The sequence below is a fragment of the Solea solea genome, chromosome 14 (genome assembly GCF_958295425.1).
Source record: "Solea solea chromosome 14, fSolSol10.1, whole genome shotgun sequence".
NCBI classification, from domain to species: domain Eukaryota; kingdom Metazoa; phylum Chordata; class Actinopteri; order Pleuronectiformes; family Soleidae; genus Solea; species Solea solea.
This window is the reverse complement of record NC_081147.1, coordinates 7744499-7763725: the sequence shown is the minus strand read 5'-3', so window position 1 is coordinate 7763725 and position 19227 is coordinate 7744499. Positions and strand designations below refer to the sequence as shown.

Sequence of the window (19227 nt, the reverse complement as noted above, 5' to 3'; positions counted from 1 at the left end):
GACCAACTCTTTAGAGATTTTACTGTATAAATTGTGACAAAATTAAATTCATTGATACTGTAATGTCCACACGGTGGTGTAGTGGTTAGCACTCTCGCCTTGCAGCGAGATGACCCGGGTTCGAGCCCCGGTTGGAACAAGGGCCTTTCTGCATGGAGTTTGCATGTTCTCCCCGTGTGTGCGTGGGTTCTCTCCGGGTTCTCCGGCTTCCTCCCACAGTCCAAAAACATGCAATGTGGGGATAAGGTAAATTGGACACTCTAAATTGACCATAGGAGTGAGTGTGAGAGTGAATGGTTGTTTGCCTCTGTGTGTGGACCAGTCTGAACTGCGATGGACTGGCGAACTGTCCAGGGTGTACCCTGCCTATCGCCCGATGTAGCTGAGATTGGCACAACCTCGACCCTCTGGTGGAGAATAAAGCGGTAGATGATGACTGACTGATACTGTAATGTTTGACTATTTTTACTGCCATTTTTTATAATATATAAAGATTTGTCAACTTCATTTCACTGTATGTGTGTCATTTTAAACAAACTTGAATCTTAAACAAGCAAAAATTCTGTGAAAATAAAATAAAAATACAATAAATATTTAAAATAATTTATTTAAAAATAGTTAGGTCATTAGTCAAGTGATTGCAAGTTCTTACTGATGTAAACAAGGACTTTTCTTGAAAAGAACATACAAATGTTTATCAGTTTTCAGAAATTCATAACCACACATCCATCACAGTCGGTCTGTTCATTTTGGCATATTCGTTCCTACGTCGCTGACCGTTCCCTCCTCGATGGACGGTCCAAACACTTCTGCGTGTCCGACATTCCCGGCCGCGTCCAGGAATCCGTGACCGCGCTTTCCCTGGAGCTTCGATGGTTCATGTTGTGAAGAGAAAAGCGAGGAGGGGAGGAGTCGTCGTCGTCAGACAGATCCACTGGTCCTGAAGAACAGAGCAGACTCACAGTCAAACAAAGTGAGTCTTAAACCAAGTGTCATTATATCCGAGGAGTGTAAACTGCTGATGTCCTGAGAATTTTTACTTTTCAGAGGAGAAATACACTGAACTTTTGAATACTAACTTCTACATGAAGCCAAAACTCAAAACAATGTTACAGAAATTGAAATTAGCCCTGTTAAGCCTGACACGTGAAAAAAACCAGAAATTTTTTTTTGGAACTGAGAGGTTTGATAACCCTTAAAACAAATTCCAAAAAAAATGCCATATAATTCTGCAGAGATTAGATTTTAAATAAAAAAAATATATATATATTTTCAATTTCATTTTTTTTTTTTTTAAATAATTTTTAAAACCTCTGTAGACCTCAGAGCTCACTGAATTTGACACAAACATAATTTTGTGAGGTTTTTCTTTATTCAACTAGAATATAATCTGAATACTGGCTGAATTTCAGCCAAGTATACACCTCTTTACTCGGGCCTATGCTTTTCTGACAACAATGTAAAAAATAAATGCACAAAACACGAAACAGAAATTCATCTTTCACGCGGCACTGGCCACGTTACCATGACGACTGTACTGTTCCAGCTCCATCCCTCACTGCTTCCCAATCTCTTACCTGTGTTCGAGTCTTGTTGACCTCTGCACTGACGGGAAGCAGCTCCTTCCTGGACCAAAATAAGCCATCACAATTTCAAAACAACAACATTAATTTAAATTTAAATATAGCTTTAAAGGCTAACAGACTACACTATAGAGTGAGAGTAAGTGTAGTGAACCTGAGGATGCTGCGACTGTTTGGCCAGCCTCCTCCTCTCTCTGGCTGACAGCTGCGGGGTCTTCTCACACTCTGGAGTGCGAGGCACAGGGAAGGCATTGCCGAGAGGATCTAACACACACACACACACACACACACACACACACACACACACACACACACACACACACACACACACACACACACACACACACACACACACACACACACACACACACACACACACACACACACACACACACACACACACACACACACACACACACACACACACGACAACTTAGTAGCAGACACTATTATTCATAAATTAATTGGAAACGCTTCATTATAATTTGTGGTTGCAACATGTTTTTACTTGGTTGATTTCCTTTATTCTATTATCCAGGTCATATTAGACACTAAAGTGAACAGATCCAGTGTTTCACATTAATCATATAGACTGTGGAAAAAACATCATAGTCTCATTTGTTCTGTCACTGTTTCATAATGAACCACTAACTCATAATAACATAAGGACTTAGTGTTTGGTGCTGTTGCTTCATTGTTATTGTCTCACTCTCTCAAAGAACGGCTCAATAATAACTGCTCATAAACAAGACGTCAGCCTGACATCGATCACTCGGTCACAATCATGTGTGAGGATGATCACAAATCATCATAATCTTGTGTCAGTAACTTTCAGTGCGTCAGAGTGTCTGTTTTCTGTTTTGCATCTGTACACAGGGTCAAAGTTTAATTTATAACATTAACTTTGGAATCATTTATGAAAATCACTTAACATGAACCTACGTCTACATTTTATAATTGTAGTATCATGTGTATTTGTACATGCTGAAGATAAACTAGTGAAAAGATCAATCTATAGATGTTAAGAGTCAAAACAGGGTCATTAAACGGATCATTATTTTTAAATCCAGTCCTAATCTGAACCTCTGTGATGCTAAAGTGTAGCTTATCTCGATTTCATGTTTGGTCTTACCAATGAACGCGCTCTCTGACTCCAGCAGGGAACCTCTGGCAGATCGTCCCATCACACTCCTCTGCAACAAACACACAATTCTTCTAATTCATCTTTAATATTGGTTATTATAGTTATTATATACAATATGTATCATGTCAATCATTTAGAAACAGTTTTTTGGAACTCACCAGATAATCATTTTGATGTGTTGGGGACAAGTCAAAATAATCTGCAACACAAGGAAGACCGCATTTACTTTGATTTTGTTTCCTTACTATACAAGGAGTAAAGGCCACATAAATATTCAATATCAACATTAGAAAATCAATCATTCAATCAAAATATGTCTTTAAAAGGAAATTCCTGACATAAAGAATAAAAAGTAAACATAAATAAACAATACAAAGAGTTCTAACCGTCCTGAGCTGTAGATCTGTGGCTGCTGAGCTGGTGATATGTTTCCCTGTAGTCGTGTCTTCTCCTGCTGGTCACGCCCACTTCCTCCAGTTTTGGAATCTCAGTGGAGTCCAGCCTGGACTTGGCATCTGATTCACCGATACACATTCACAGGTGATTGAACTGCTGTATAGTGGAGTGCAGTGAAGAAGCAGAAAACTGGTGTAATACTACACTACCTGTGTATTTGAGCTGAAGGGAGTCGTGGATTCGCTGCAGGTTTCTGGGCTCCATGTTTCTGGAGTTGGGTCTTCGGACCGGAGCTTGGAGCCGCAGCCTGGCCATATCAAACACATCCACCGGGGGGCGCTCCCCAAGTCTGAACAATTTGACATGAACACAAAACAGAGTCAGTTCTTGGCAAGAGACTTCATAAGTATATGAACAATAATAATAATAATAATAATAATAATAATAATAATAATAATATTAAAAGGAGAACACATGACCATTAACGGCATCTGACTGAACACCGTTACATATGACAGATCTTGTCTATCACCTGTGTGGATTTCTAAATATAATCAAAACAGTGAAATCTCTATCACCTGGTTTTAGGTTTATTAGTAAAATACAGAACCTGTTAAATATTATAATGTTAGAGACAGAGTGATGGACAGGTCTGACCTGTCACTCAGAGGAGAGTCTAATTCCTCCCAGTCGTCCTGCTGCAGATGACTCTCCAGCCGTTTCTGTTCACTGCGAAGCTGCCGACGCAAAGCTGACAGTTCACTAAACACGTCCCTCTGGTCGCCTGAAAACACAAACAGTCGAATATTACACTCTCAGTACTAAGCTCCAATAACTAGATACAATTGCAGTTGTGAACCACACAGTCAACAGTCAAATAGTTAAGACACTACAGAATCAGGTGAGTTGGTAAAAACTAAAATATGATGCAGTATAAATTGTGTGCGTGTGCGTGCGTGTGTGTGTGTGTGTGTGTGTGTGTGTGTGTGTGTGTGTGTGTGTGTGTGTGTGTGAGTAATGTTGTGGGGACCAAAACCTGTTCACACAGTCACATTATGGGGACTTGTCCTCCTTGTGGGGACAAAAAGCAAGTCCCCATAACGTAAATTACTACATTTTAAGGTGAAGATATGTTTCATGGTTAGGTTGAGGTTAGGGTTAGGGTTAGGATTAGGATTAGGCCAGTAGTAATTGTGGTTAGGGTTAGAGTAAGTCTCCAAGAAATGAATGTAAGTCAATGCAATGTCCCCTCAAGTCATGAATGTCGAACATGCGTGTGTGTGTGTGTGTGTGTGTGTGTAGTACATGCAGCTCGGAGCTGGGTTCTACGAGCAGGAACAGGAGGAGACTGGAGACCAGACAAAGAACGTTCCTGAAACACAAAGAAAGAAGAGGGAGAATATCTATAAAACACAGACATCTAGAGTAAAAAAAGCTTTAATAAACTTTATTCATCCTTCATACAAATGCCTGAGAAAACATCTTGTATACAGGAACACTCACAGACAGAGGGATAGAGTGCTGGCTGTCAACTGTAGGAGGTCTGGGGGTGAACTGGTGTGGTACATGTTTCTTCTGCAGAGTGGGAATAGGAGGTGAAGGCTCCCTGCAGACCTGAACAAACCATAGCCACCAATACATTACATCAGAAGTAACACCATGCACACCTATAAGAATCTGGATGTATGTCTGGATCACTGTCAAACACTAATCAACTCTTTCTTGAGAACCTACATTCCATCCAAAAAAATCATCTTTAGTTTCTCCACTTATGCTGCCAACACTTACACCAACAGAGACAAAAAGCCTTAGACACAGCATGAAATATTGTTCTGTTGACTGGGAGTGGGATGATATGACTTACATCATCTCTGTTAACAACAACAACAATAATTGACCACTAACAGAATCATAATAGTTAACGTTTCAGCCATCAAGGCCTTCATCATGGGAAACGCACAAAATGGCCAACCTTGGGCAGTCCTGTGATCACTGCAGACAACCAAAATCACAGGACAGATATTTTACTCAGTTTTACTTCAGTGCCAGATTTTCAACATTTTCCAAAACTGTGGAGGCATCATCACTACAGCTGAGTCACATACATGGCTTGATTGTTTTCTGATTCCCAACAGGTGCATAACATAATTAAAATGACGTTACTATTTAAAATTCACTAGCAACATTACTGCAGGACAGCAACATATTTTGTTTTTTAGAAATTTATAATAATTACATTACAATTCACGATCTTTTTCTCTACTACTGCTTGTTTTAATGTGGCAGTGAAGATCTATCAGAACTCACCTCCTCCACACGAGCCTGTCTCTCCCTCTCATACTGCCTCCTCAGCACTCCATTCTCCTTCTCCTCCACGTCCTTCTTCTTCCTCTCAGCTTCCCTCTTCCTCTCCTCAGCCTGCTGAATTAGCTCTTCATTCTTCATCTTTTGCTGAAGTACAGATAAAAAGGCAGTGATAGATTTAGACCATTTTTTTGTATATTCTAATGTTTCAATAATTAAACAAGAATGCGTTTCATTATTTCACCTCCTTTTCTTTATGTTTTTTCCTCTCTTGTTCTTCCTCAAACTCTCTCTGGATGCGAGCTCTCTGTTCCGCCAGCCTCTTCTCTTCTTTCTCCTCCTCCAGTCTGGCCAGCTCCCTCTCCTCTGCCTTCTTACGCATTTTCTCCTCAATCTATTAAAAACAGATTAACAAAACCTCCAATATCAGAAAATATAGAAAACTTCTCAACACAGGAAACAAAACTCCTAGTTTTGCAAGCTCAGTCTGCAGAGAAGAGAGAAGGCGGTGAGCTGGCAGCACAAGTGATGCTGAATAAGGCAGCACACCATAAAACCACAGCCAACACAAGCACCATGGGCTGTTTAAAGCAGTACCTGCTGTTTGAGGAAAGCTTTGTACTTGTCCTGGTCCTGGAGCTGCTGCTGGGTGGGCTGGTTGGCAAACACTTTGCCTCTGGCAAACTGTGGAGTTTGGACGCGTGTGAAACCTGCACAAAGAAGAGAATAAAATTCAACGTTCGCTTGGACCAAAGAACCTTCTTTCCTAAATAATACTCCTTTAAGTCCAGGATAAATGTCAATGAGAAGGATATGTAGCACAGACCTATTTTAATCTGAATGAGCAATAGGTATTCAGGGAGACAGTGTCAGTCAGGCTTTTTGTCCTTTACGGTGCTTGGTAGCTGAGGAAAACATAATTTAATTATATTTACATATTGGTGTCAGTCCAGTCTGGCAGTCCATTCCTCAATAAAACATTCATCAGCCCTTCCATCCACATGAGCTTTAATTTCCCCTGATGCTACAAATGATCTTATTGCCAACAGTGCTGCATAAATGTGGAATAAATATGTTCATGGAAGCAGTGACCGTCACTGGTGTCATGGAGACCGACACAGTACCAGAGATCCTCTCGTTGGGGTCAGGTTGCTCTGGCTGACGTGCTGTCATGGCAGCCGTGGTTTTCCTCTGCCACTGCTCGGGGTTGATGTAGGCCTCTTCATTTACCTTGTGCATCTGGTTGAGATCAGCTGAGAAACAGAAATGGTAAGAATTACATATTTATGAGTGGTATTGTGTATTACGACAAATGGATACTATACATTGTCTGGCTGCTGTTGAGTTACATTTGGTAAAATTTCCACGAATCAAAACACCCAAACCATTTAATCAATTTGTCAAAATAGTTGTTAATTCCAGGGATAGTTGAGGTTGTGATTGTACAAGTAATGGACAAGTAATCAATTCCGATGTTGCAGAGTGCACGTCCTTTTGGTTTCCGTGTTCCACCTTGATAGAGTCAAACTTAGTGAAAACATGGCATCCAGCAAAGACAGATAGAAAAAAACTGATATCAGCCACTTTAAACAAAAGTCTCAGCTAATAAAATAACTTGATGTACAAACCTCTTCAAATACACATGCTTAAGTCTATGGTATCTTAATTATCTCACTTTTCTGCAAACCATTCACTTTCCCAAACCAAATTCCACTGAGAAAACCAGCAATTTTAGCTCACAGTAAACAGGAGGTGCTGGTCAACTGCGGCCTTGCTATACCAAGTTTTTCACTTTAGTAATTCCAAAGTCTCAAGATGTCACATCTAAACTTACTGATGGAGGCAGCAGTGGAACTCCTGTGTGGGCAGCAGAGTCAGTGTTGATCATATGTCATTACCTCATGCAACCACAACCAAAAAACTATTCCTTTAAGTATTCTATTAATAATGGACAGGTTGTTTAATTGTGGCAGCCCTAATACGTTGAGGACATACCTATAAGATTTCCTGTGCTGTCTTTGAGAGGCGCTCCTCCTCCACCTCGGCCCCAGGGCTGGTGATTCTTCATGTCGGCCTCAAGCCGAGCCTCGTAACGTTCCCTCTCCTCCTTCTCCAGGCGCCTCCTTTCCTGCTGCTCCTGGATCTGCAGCAGCACATTTTCAAAGTTACTTCAAATGCATGTACTGACCGAAAAGAAAAATCTTCAAACATTCTTTGGGACTTATCAGTAAATAATTTATATCTGCATTTCTTGCTTCTTCATAATATAGACTTATCGCATTGCTGAACCACATTTAACACATACTGTGAATATATATTAATCAGCGGCAGTTGCTGGACTTTGAAACAGGGGAAGCTCATTTCAGGTCCAATTATTATTTGTATATGTATACAGCAAATGAACAACCAGTACAAGAAAACACGATGATTATGTAAAACAGAAATGTTTTAAGTGTTTTTATTTAGAGTGTATACAGTATATACAAATGAAAATGGTCTATTTTGCAGTGGAAATAACACACAATGAACATTTGTCTACTGACTTTCCTCACAAAATCCACACAGGACTGAGGCAGAAAAGGCGCCGCTCTCTTGTACGTTTCTGCAACTCTGTCAATCAAAAACTGGTTCCGCCTTAATATGGAGGCTGCTACAGGAATACGAGAATTACGTAAGACGTTCTGTCATCTGTGATAAAACAGCCGATTGTGAAGGAACTAGTGACACGTTCTAATTGTGTACTAGCGCACGTTTAGTATTGAGATGTAAATACAACACAGTACATATTTGATGACATTTTAGAAGAAGCTGAGCTTCCCTTGCTGTCTTAGAGCAATCACCATTTATACTACATGGTTGAAACAAAAAAATACCACAATTACTGTCTATAGAAGAATTTCAAATGCAGTAAAAATGGAAAAGGCAAACATTACATTTGGGTTGCTACACCAAATGACAAGCCACCAAAGAACAGTAAGGAGCTGGAAAAGGTCGGTGTGAGCCTGCAGTGATTGTGTGTGCTGCAGAAATCCCTGGCAAAAGCCAACAATCAAAGGAGAAAAGCTAGAGAGGCTTTTTGTTGCTTTATTTAGAGGAAACACTGGAGGGGCTGGGATGGGACTGAGGAGGCACTGCAGCTGGAACACTTGTATATGGGAAGAGCTCACAAACGCTTCCATTGCCAATAGAATACTAAGGATCTAACAGCATAACTTCACTTACAACTACTACATTATACAACTACTTCCATTTTACCTTGTTGTAAAGCTCGATGCGCCCTCTTCTGGAAGCTTCCTGCCAACATACCACAGACTACAATACAGTAGAAATAAAAATAAACCCTTCTGTTTTCTGACATTTTCTTGCTTTGAGTTGTCTGCTACACCTGATTCCATTATAGGACCAGTGCCAATATTACACAGGTCATGCACGACCTCCATTACAATAATGGCTGACAAATAATGGCTGAGAAATAAGTCCATCCTCATTATGATCCATCGGTGATTACACCAAAAGGCCAATCTTTTAGTGTCTGTATTATCAACTTACCAACCTTGCTCACTCTCACACCTTTTCACATTACACTACGGCTGTAAAAACACACACACTAAGAACTTGGTCAGACTGCTAGGGATAAAAATAAATTGCTTTGAAAGACTGGAGAGCATAAAAACTGTTTTTTTCCATATCCCATTTAAACCTCACATGGAGGTCAGTGGTTTCAAATCAGATTTGTACTAGTGTGTCTCAGTCTGAACATGACAAGAGCACAACCCTCAAGACCCTTGAGGCTTCTTCCACATGTTTTTCATGTGTTACGCACTGGATGCGTGTACACTACTGTCTCACACACACATCTGTCACTCACACTGGGTGCGTGTTTCCTGCTCACCTGCCAGAGAGCTGCTGTGCAGCTTCTGTCATGTTTTACAAAGAGATTGCCTTTGAAAATCCTAAAAAAGCACTTTAAAATACTTTAAATAAAATGCCTCTGTACTCAACTAGATACGAGAAATAGTAGCATAAAGCCACACATCATTAAGTGCTGCACGTATTTCAAAATAACACTTGTGTGCAATCAGGGAACTGAAACGCTACAGTGCTTTTACGTGTTGTTCTTGTCACGTGTGACAAAGATGCTGAAACTGGATGCTGTGAGACACTTGCAGCTTGCAGTAGAAAAAAGGTCAGTATCATAATGCATTCATTAGATGTTCACATTAGGATTATTGATCCATGTGTTTAACAAAAACATATACTATAATTCTGACAGCTGAAGACAGTGGCAGATATTAATCCAATCTAAGGCATTACATGTATTTCACCAAAAGGGAGTGGACCTACCTGTTCTTTGAGAGCATCTCTGTAGCTCAGGATTCTTTCTCGGGTTGAACTTGATCTCTCTGCAGGGAAAACCCTGACGGGCGAGTTGATAGCAGGAGCTTCATTGCTGGATCTGCCAGGAGAGTTAAATCACAGTGCTCACATCTGAACATGTTTCACTTCTTTTAATAAAATCTCTAGTTTCAGTTTTAGTGCTTTTACATCACTCGCTCTCACAAAAGGAACATTTAGCAGGTTAGTTACAGCCACTCGTCAATTCTCAAACTACAACATAGCTAATGCCATGTTCACACTGCTGGGTAAGAAAATACAAGACATATTTTGCTCACAGGCATATTCTGCAAAAACACTTCTTCTCCATCACTATCATTTACTTATCATGAGTAGACAGGAGCACTACATCATTTGTGGTGCTGCTGATGTGGCAGATGAATATACTTGAAACATGGATGCTAGCTGTTAGACTTCGACAAGCAGGGACAGTTTCTGACTATACTAAAATTGAAGAGGATATATTTACCGAGTTGGGGGATCAGGGAAGCTGCTTCCACTGTACTGGCTGTGAGGGCTGTGGTTACCAAACCGGCTGGGCACAGTTCCACCTTGTGGTAGGTTCCAGCAGGACACTGGAAGACCAGCACCAGGGACAGACAAATGACCACCTGGACAGAAAAATATAAATTTAAACTGTGATGCTGGAACTGAATGATGATTTAATAGTATAAGTCATAATAAATAAATTCTTAAAACCAAACCAGTTCTTACAGTAGGCCATATTTGGGTCGAGCAGGTTTCTGGAGCCATAGCAGAAATGGGGCTCAGTGTACAGGTTCCTGTAGGCGTCACTGAGACCCGCGGGAGGATGTGGAGGGAACATCGGAATTCTGGAGAGACAAAGTAAATAAGATATTAAAATAAGATTTTAATTAAAACATGGGTAGAGCTACCACATCACAATTGAATCGCTTTAAATTAGTAATTTTCAGCTACTTAAATGTGAACATTTTCTGCTTTCTTTGCTCCATATAACAAAGAAATAATTAAAGCTTTTGGTTTAGCAACAAAAGACAATTTGAGGTTTTGAAACAATCAATATTTTTCAACATTTCTGACATGTTGTGGACCAAACAAGTACTTTATTTATCCAGAAAAATCAACAGATTGATCAATGATGAAAATATTCATTAGTTTCTGCCCTAAACATGGATAATTATGCCTCATGGTTTCCACACAGCTAAAGACAGGCAAGATGAAGATATACTACCTGGGAGTGTCTCTATGGAAGGACGGTGCAGTAGGTTGACCGTTGGGAGACAGACCACCTCCCAGACCCAGAGCAGAGCTGTAGTCCAGTAGAGGGGACTGAAAGGCCACATGAGGCTGCTCAGGTGGAGGCAATTCTCTTTCTCGAAGACCAATCCTCTCCCTGTTGGACAGACCTCTGGATGATGATTCACCATCTCCTGTTGCCGATGGCTGTAAAACATGAAGATTTCTTCTCCTGCTCAGTCCAAACTGTCTGATTCGGTCCGGCTGGATGGTGGATCAGCCAAATTGAGAGATAATAAACGTTCTTAATGATACTCACAGACTGTAAAAAGCAGCATAAGCAACATAACATACAGTAAGTGTATCATAAAATTGAACTCCAATTATATCTCGAGTACCCACTGAATTTGTTTGCTTGATTTTACCCTGTCATAGTGACCAGGTGCCTTCTTTTGCTGACAAAGTAATTGTATTTTTCTACACTACTCAGTGACTTTAACTTATGTAAAAGTCATCATGGATGCCAGCTAAGATACAACTGTAGCATACTTGTGAGATTATTATGACAATTAATGCTGAACTCACAACCTTCTATTAACTTGTAAGTACATAGATGGGTAACACTTTACATTACAGTATTGTAACATGGTAATAATTGTTCATACAAAAGGTATTGTTCGTCATACTATCTCAATTCTAATGCAATTTACAGCATGGTAATAACAATGGTTATAGTGTGGTAATATTTACAGCAATACCATGTCATTTCCAAAGTAATATCCAGGTTATAAGCTTGGATGAGAATTACTGGAGGCTTCCATCAGTATAATACCTTCACATTAATATGTTTGGGGAACTGGTATTTACCATGTTTGAATTCATCCATTTTATGTCCAACACACTACTTCCATTGTTATTACTAAGTTATTTCTTGGTGATTACTGTAGAAAAACAGTTTTACCATTATTTTACTCTCCTAATATAACATTTCCACACTGTTTCCATATTTTTATTGTACTATGTTCAATGTTACCAACATCTGTTTAGTGATAGGAAAATCTTGCAGACAGACTCATTAAAAGTGAGAATTTTGGGGTCGTTTGGTTGTCACCTGACCTGTTTCTCAGGATCATTGGCTCCTGTGGCAGCAACTTTCAGCTCCAAATCTTTCTCCCTGTAACAAGGACACACAAACATATTACAGACTTCCAGCTAGTGTGCAAGATATATATCGTCTACGATAGTATCTTAATTGTTGTCTTAACGATGTGTGAAACCACAATATGGAGTATGCAAGAACCAATCAAAACACGCCTTTTTGAGAGGCCACACATTGACTGCATGATCAAGCCTAGTAGGACAGACTGGCGTATGCGCATTGAGAACACATGCATTGTCCATGCTTGACAACAACAAACCAAGCTAACGTAGCTGCATGTATGGCTGAAGTTAAACATGAGTGAACAAACAGCACCAGGAGACAAAACACAAACTCTACCAGCCTCGGAATCGACGTTGTTAGATTTAATAGCTAAACTTTTACAAACACCTTTTTGAGGATTGCAAAATATCGCCAATTATCGTTATCGGCAAAATCCCTAAAAATATTGGGATATTGGTTTTCATCACAAGGAAGTTCAAGCAGAGGGTTAGGGTTAAGTGTTTCCAGACTTTTGGTTGACACATTAAGGGTTTCCTGGATGAAAGGTTCCCACCATATCCTATGTATAGGACATTCAGCTGGTAAGAGGTTTGTCCATCAAGTTAATATTCAGGTGTTTGACAGCATTGACAGAATATCATTGACAAAGCACCTCTTTTTGTTCCTGTGTTGTTCAGCGATCTGTTCCTGCAGCTCCTGTCTGTAGCGCTCCTTTCTTCTCCGTAGAGTCTCATCTGTGTCATCTGCTCCTGAAAAGATGATTTAAAGGGACTTTAATGGCAACACTTTGAGTTCAATCTTGGCAAAGTTACAAATAAATGTTCATCAGATGCTGATTTTTTTTTACAAAGAAGTATTCATTTGCAAAATATAAAAACAACCTATTATAAGGCCAGTGGCAAACTCAGTGTCATCGCTTTTGGTCAGTGCTTTAAATCTCCTGCCGTCTCTGGCAAAACCTGCTGGATTCTCCCTCTTCTCCCTGGGCACACATAAGACAAAAGGATTTTGAAACATGCACAAACACAACAAACAAACAAACAGTAGATCATTTCCTTCACGTACCTGCCATCAGTCTTATTGTTTCGTCTACTCTCATAACCAGGATCAGTCCCCGTCCTTCTGCCCTCCATCAGCTCCAGCTCCTCTGAGTATTCATCTTCCTCCGACTCCTGGTCCACGGGTCTCCGTGGCCTGTTACGATACCTCCGAGGTGGCTGCTCGTCTTCCTCCTCAGGACAGAGGGCCTTCGCCTTGGCGAGGCGCAGCGCCCTCTGCAGGCCTTTGTTGTCGTCTGTTAGAGTGGCTGCATCCCTGCGTGAGGAGACTCTCTGTTTGGGGAGAACGCCAGTCTGGTCTTCAAGTAAGTGTTGCTAAAAGAAAGAAAAAAGGTTTGAAATCATGTTCACATTAAATATAGAAACATTAACTTTGTTTGATCTAAATTTATCCACCATCTATCAGTACTCCACATCCATGTATCTCCAAGCAACTGCAAAAGAACTGTATTGCCTGGAGTGCAAGTGTCCTCAGTTGTCCTTAATAAATTGTCATCACAGTGGGGTATTTACCTTGACAGACCTCCTGTTGTCCAGGTGAATAAACGGTCCAGAGTCAAAGTGTTTTTTCTGCAACATAAAATGTTACAATCACAACTGTAAAACATTTTGAATTTGACTCTTCCAACATCAGATTCAACCACAAAACTGGGGTAGATCCACAAACAACATAAAAAAGGTTACCCACACCTTGGTTTAGATCAAATTCAAGACTTTCCAGGACCAATTTCCTCAAATTCAAGGACCAAAAATGCAGACAGAGCTTAAGGTGTGCTTTTTTATTGATTTGCAACACACTCTGTATCTGGACAAGTGATTGTCCTTGGGATCTTGGGCAAAATCAGTCTTTGTCATTTACTTTGGTGAGCCAGAGATCCTAACATTTTCATTTCCCAGGCATCACGTAATTGCTCACTTTTGCTTAATGTTACTCGCTCACTGTTCTGCATTGAATCTTGCATCAATGGTGGAGAGAGACAGTGGCCAGTGTCCACAACACCGCTAGTAATTATGACTCAACGTTTGTACTGCGTAGGCCTAGACCACATACATCAAGCAATGCAGGGCACATGAATCAGTAGTATGAATCAGGTGGTTTTGTAATAAACAAGAGCACATCAGCAGTGGGAGACATTTCCCTAAAAGTCCAGTCAACTTAATTCTTGCACAACATTCAAGCACTTTCAATGACCCATGTCTATTGAAAGACTTTCAAGGACCGATGGGAACACTGCATACAAGGATCATGTTGTACAGTATATGCTGCAGAACAGGGAGGAGTTTGTACCGTGTTTCCATATTAATTACATCCTATACACTTGAATCAGTAAACACAACTTGGTGATGTGATACTTAGACATCATGAGGATACCTGAACCATGGATTATCACGAGATACTGAGAGCTGCCAAGGAAGCTAAATTTCATGACTTAATTTGGAGAAATCTTAAAAATAATGTTTTGCAACATATTCCCATTATATGTTTTACATTTAAATATCAATAAGGAATCAAAAGCTCAGCTCAAAGTAAGACCGCAACAGATGTCAAACAACAAATGGAAACTGTAATCAAAGAGTGTGAGCCACATCCAAACACCTGAGTAAATGGGGAAGTGTATGACAGTCACCTGAGCCATGTAGCGTCTGTAGTCCATCCGGAGCTCATGCTGCAGCCTCTGTTTCTTCCTCTCGTACTCCACACCGAGAGGCAGACCCACACTGCAACTCTCCTCTGACAAAACACACCCATTAATATTTAACAGAGGAACAAGGTGAAGAGTTTCACATCAAAACAAGGCAACTGCTGTCTGCTACCTTCAAAGGCACATCTACTCTGACAAACATCGTTCACAAGAAACTTCACAAGTTATTGTTGAGAGACTTACAAAAGGTATTAGCTCAGAGTTTTAGGGAAAGCATCCTATAAAGACAACTTAGAAAAAGGAGGAAAACATGGTCAGGCTCCATACCTTTTCCCTGAGCAAAAGAATTGGGAGGAATGTTCTCCTTGACTGTCGATTCATAACTTCTGTGGGGTTTGGCCTATCAGTCCAAAAGAGAAAAGGACAATGCAATCAAACACATGCAATAGAGCTCCATCCCTTCGTCGACTCAAATTCAGCTGTTTTCATAATAAGGGAAGATGGGGATATTGTTGTGCCATAGGACATTAAAACAGTCAGGTACAAACAAATGGGAGAGCTTTTTATCAAATTCCCAAAGTTCACAAGAAAGCACAGAGGTGGATATCTTACATAAAGCATGCTCAAGGTGAGTACAGAAGACAGATCAGTAGGAAACCAAAGGCAACAGAGTAGTGATAACTTCATTATCAGGTACAGGATCCAACGTTTACTAGCTTTGATATATAGTTTATTTTACATGCTTTTAATGCAGTGTGTTAGCAATCTACGTGGCAGAATGAAAGGAGAGTGTCTCGTAAATTTGAAGAGGTCGGAATACTGTTAAATTCTGAGATATATTGCTCAATCTCTGTGGATTTAAAGTTAACTCTTAAAGCTTGAAACTAGCACTGGTGTCATTCATTTTCCAGAAGTTTTTATAAACAACTGGCACGTGGTTCCTCTGTAGGGTCACTGCTAGAGCTGAAATAATTACTCGATTAATCGATTACTAAATTGATCGTCAAGTATTTTGATAATTGATTGATCGGTTTGAAACTTTTTTCATGATTAAAACAATTGTTGTTACAATCTTCTTAAATGTGAATATTTTCTTAATTTCTTTGCTCCATATAACAAAGAAATCATTAGATGAGAATCATTTTGGTTTGTGGACAAATCAAGACATCGAGGACATCATCATTTCCAGGTTTGACTAACACAGATCAACATTTTTAACGTTTTCTGACATTTTATGGACCAAACGATTACTCGATTAATCAAGAAAATAAATCGATTATGAAAATAACCGTTAGTCGCAGCTCTAGTCACTGCAGAATAGCCACTCACGTTCTTCCGACATCACATTTCCAAGCAATTAATCAATTCATGAGTTATAAACCATAAAGTCTATATCCACAGGAAACGACCAGAAGGCTCAATTTGAGTGCACAGTTGTCATGGATACAAGGTGAATTATGACAGTAATTGCTACTTTCTTCTATTGGGTTTGGTTCTTTGTTGCATTACTTCAATCTTCTGGAAATAGAAACCTAGTCTGTCATATCTCTCTCACCTCTCCTACATCTATTTATTAGTGACACATTTGTATATTAACACATTGTAATATCTCAATACCCCACTACCACCCTCTCACCCCTAAGACCAGGCTAGTGATGCTGCTACCAGCTACTCCTGACACACCTGTAGACACATATTTTGCTAAGGTTGTTATGGTTAGTAAAAGTGGCTACAAATAATAGAGTCAATATTGATAAGAAGTGAAGCATTTAATAACCAATAACTTAAAAATAATCATGGGAACACACCTTCATTTCCATGTAAGGAGGGTCTTGTTCCAGCCTGGCTTTATCCTCAGCCACTCTTGCTTTCCGCTCCCTGATGAAGTTCTCCAGCTCATCATCCATCTCCATTAGACTTTGTTACACAACCCAGCTGTGGACACAGAATGCCATGCTTGCTTACATTCATCAAGCAGAGCACCATTCAAAACGGTGCAAATGTTTATAGAGATTCCAGGTAGCAAACCTCTTGCTTTCATTATCTAATAAACAGGGTCATGAAGCCTCGTTTTCAGCTGCAGGAGCAAATGTGTTACAGGGATCATTTCAACCACAATAGCTGAGCTCAATAGTTAAGTGACTCCTCTGTGGCTGTGGGAAAGCCAATCAAGTCAATCACCTTCAGGTGAAACAAAAGCACATCAACAGTGTTATACTAGTGTAAAGTGGTGAATTATCCGGTGTAAAATAAGATGTATTAATCCCCATGGGGAAATTCAGTGTAAGTCATTAATGGCTTTGATTAAATGTTTTTAAAGCATTGGGCAGATGTGGTGATGGGACACTATAGGTGTCACATTAAGTGGATCCTGGTGAAATTTCAGGATAACATTGGGAGTAGGCATATATTGCCCAGCCCTAAGTGACATTCGTTTATTAGTTGTATCTGTAAGCTTGAAGTTGTAGTACACTTTCCTTGCATTTACTGAACGCTTACACATCTTATATTTTCCATTAGTTCCACCAGCTCCTAGCACATTTATATCTTAAAGCTTATGATATGAACTACATGAAGGGCAGAGGGCTACGTTCATTTCCATTTACAAATCAGGAAAGCTTATTTTTACATTACACCTGAAATATAATAGAATAGAATAAAGAACAATACAATATCACAATATACAGCCTAAAATTGTCATTAATAGAATGGTTTCGTGCCTATGTAGATTATGTGACCCTATTTAGCAGATGACAACAGTTGTGCCTTTCTGACTAGTTACAGCAAAGGCTACATGCTATTCATTTAATATTCACTATCAAATGTAACTATCGTATTCGATGTGCAATGATGGACAACAACGTATTCGCGGCAATATTCCGTCGTCAGGCAACCACAATGACCCTGATAGCGTCACTTACGATACTGGTGCGTTCAATTAAAGCTTTTCATTGCACAAATTGTCAGTTATCAGCCTGACAACTGACGAACATTACACATGTTTTTTTTAGTCACTAAAGACTCACCTACAGGTACTGTGAGCGCGCCTGTTAGCTTTAATAGAGGAAGGGTAACCCCAAACTATAGCCAAATAACAAACACTATTAACGCTTAAGTGAGCTAATAACTAGACCTTTGCCCAACTAGCGTTAGCTACAGGGCATAACTGCGTGTTTCAGAGTCGCTGACATGAGATAAAACCTACCATTGACCAGCGACCTGTCCAGATTGACGCAGCCGAAGGTAATGTTTGCTAGCTTCGACGTGTTGGCGGTGGTTTGGTCTCTTGGAGCCGAAAATAACACAGCAAGCGCTATATAGCAGTAATGCATTACTTCCTGTTCGGAATGTCAAAATAAAACACACTATCGGAAAAAAGTTTTTTTTCGTGTATTTTGGTTAATGTCATTTTCGTACAGTTTAGTTCAGTCTTTCTTTACAATTCAAAAAATGTATTCCATAACGCGGTAGGTAGCACACTTAGTTTTTCAACAGTGATGTTGTAAACCAACTATTACTGTATTTGTGGTCATTTATCTAATTCTATATTATTATTATCCTATATTATCCTTATTGTATGGATATACACCAATCCATTCAATCACCATGTGTGGAAGCTACAATACAATAATAAAGGTGTTAACGTTACAATTTCAACACAATCTCAAAAACAGGCGTCATCATGCTCAAGCAATACTGCCTAACCCACATGTAAATGTACATTTCTCCACTGTGGGACCAATAAAGGACTATCTTATCTTTAATTTACTAAATAAAATACATTTTAATAAACATATCAAACAACGTTTAGAAGAAAGAAAATTGCTCTTTACAGTTTAGTTTCATCTGACCAATGATAATGTTGTGCTCTTATTTTGAAGACTTCCTTTTTATTACGGTGTATTCTCTGTGACTTGACAGTTTGCGACTTTGCTGATTAGAAGTATTGCTCTCGTCGCAGCATCACACATATACAGACACATCAACGTGTGCATAACCTAACCTGAAAAACCAAGCAACACTTTAAGATGCTATTTTAATTATTGTTCATGATTTTAAATTAAATTAAATTAAATTAAATTAAATTAAATTAAATTAAATTAAATTAAATTAAATTAAATTAAATTAAAAGCCCACCTTATACAGAAGAGTAGCACGAAATGGAAAGGCCTAGTGTGTAAGGATTTGAGGCCAATCAGCAGAAATGAAACATTTTATTCATGTTCTAGCTTTTCAATTATCTTGACTACACTATAATATTGTCCTCATTAATGGAGGACAGCCTGTCCGCCAGACCCATGGTTCTCAAACTGTGGAGCTTCCT

The 19227-nt window shown here is 39.5% G+C and overlaps 1 protein-coding gene across 3 annotated transcripts; it reads right to left on the bottom strand.

Moving 5' to 3' along the window:
• Positions 1–589: 589 nt before the first annotated feature.
• On the bottom strand, positions 590–18222 carry LOC131472503 (centrosome and spindle pole associated protein 1-like). Of its 3 annotated transcripts, none has more exons than XM_058649771.1 (28): positions 18109–18222; positions 16712–16838; positions 15231–15303; positions 14889–14992; positions 13774–13830; positions 13268–13575; positions 13084–13184; positions 12855–12951; positions 12157–12214; positions 11036–11304; positions 10537–10655; positions 10292–10433; positions 9772–9883; positions 7423–7570; positions 6552–6680; positions 6025–6137; positions 5672–5821; positions 5431–5574; positions 4627–4737; positions 4429–4495; positions 3781–3907; positions 3333–3472; positions 3114–3242; positions 2886–2926; positions 2716–2776; positions 1738–1847; positions 1578–1626; positions 590–940 (listed from the first exon to the last, which is right to left on the bottom strand). In XM_058649771.1, exons 2-28 carry the CDS (start codon positions 16814–16816, stop codon positions 765–767), a joined length of 3240 nt encoding a protein of 1079 aa, XP_058505754.1. In that variant the 5' UTR covers positions 16817–16838; positions 18109–18222; the 3' UTR covers positions 590–764. The 3 variants fall into 3 exon arrangements, with proteins under 3 accessions (XP_058505754.1, XP_058505756.1, XP_058505755.1); XM_058649773.1 differs by having other exon boundaries at positions 11036–11247; XM_058649772.1 differs by having other exon boundaries at positions 13084–13175.
• Positions 18223–19227: the final 1005 nt, after the last annotated feature.

What these genes read in the sequence shown, in the direction of transcription:
- LOC131472503 (XM_058649771.1), bottom strand. Translation starts at nt 16,816, where the DNA reads ATGGAGATGGATGATGAGCTGGAGAACTTCATCAGGGAGCGGAAAGCA. An exon ending in TGCCACTGGCCTTATAATAG is followed by an intron (nt 12,952 to 13,083) that starts GTTGTTTTTATA and finishes TCATCTTTTCAG; the next exon opens with GAGCAGATGACACAGATGAG. An exon ending in TTCCATAGAGACACTCCCAG is followed by an intron (nt 10,656 to 11,035) that starts GTAGTATATCTT and finishes TTGTCTCTCCAG; the next exon opens with AATTCCGATGTTCCCTCCAC.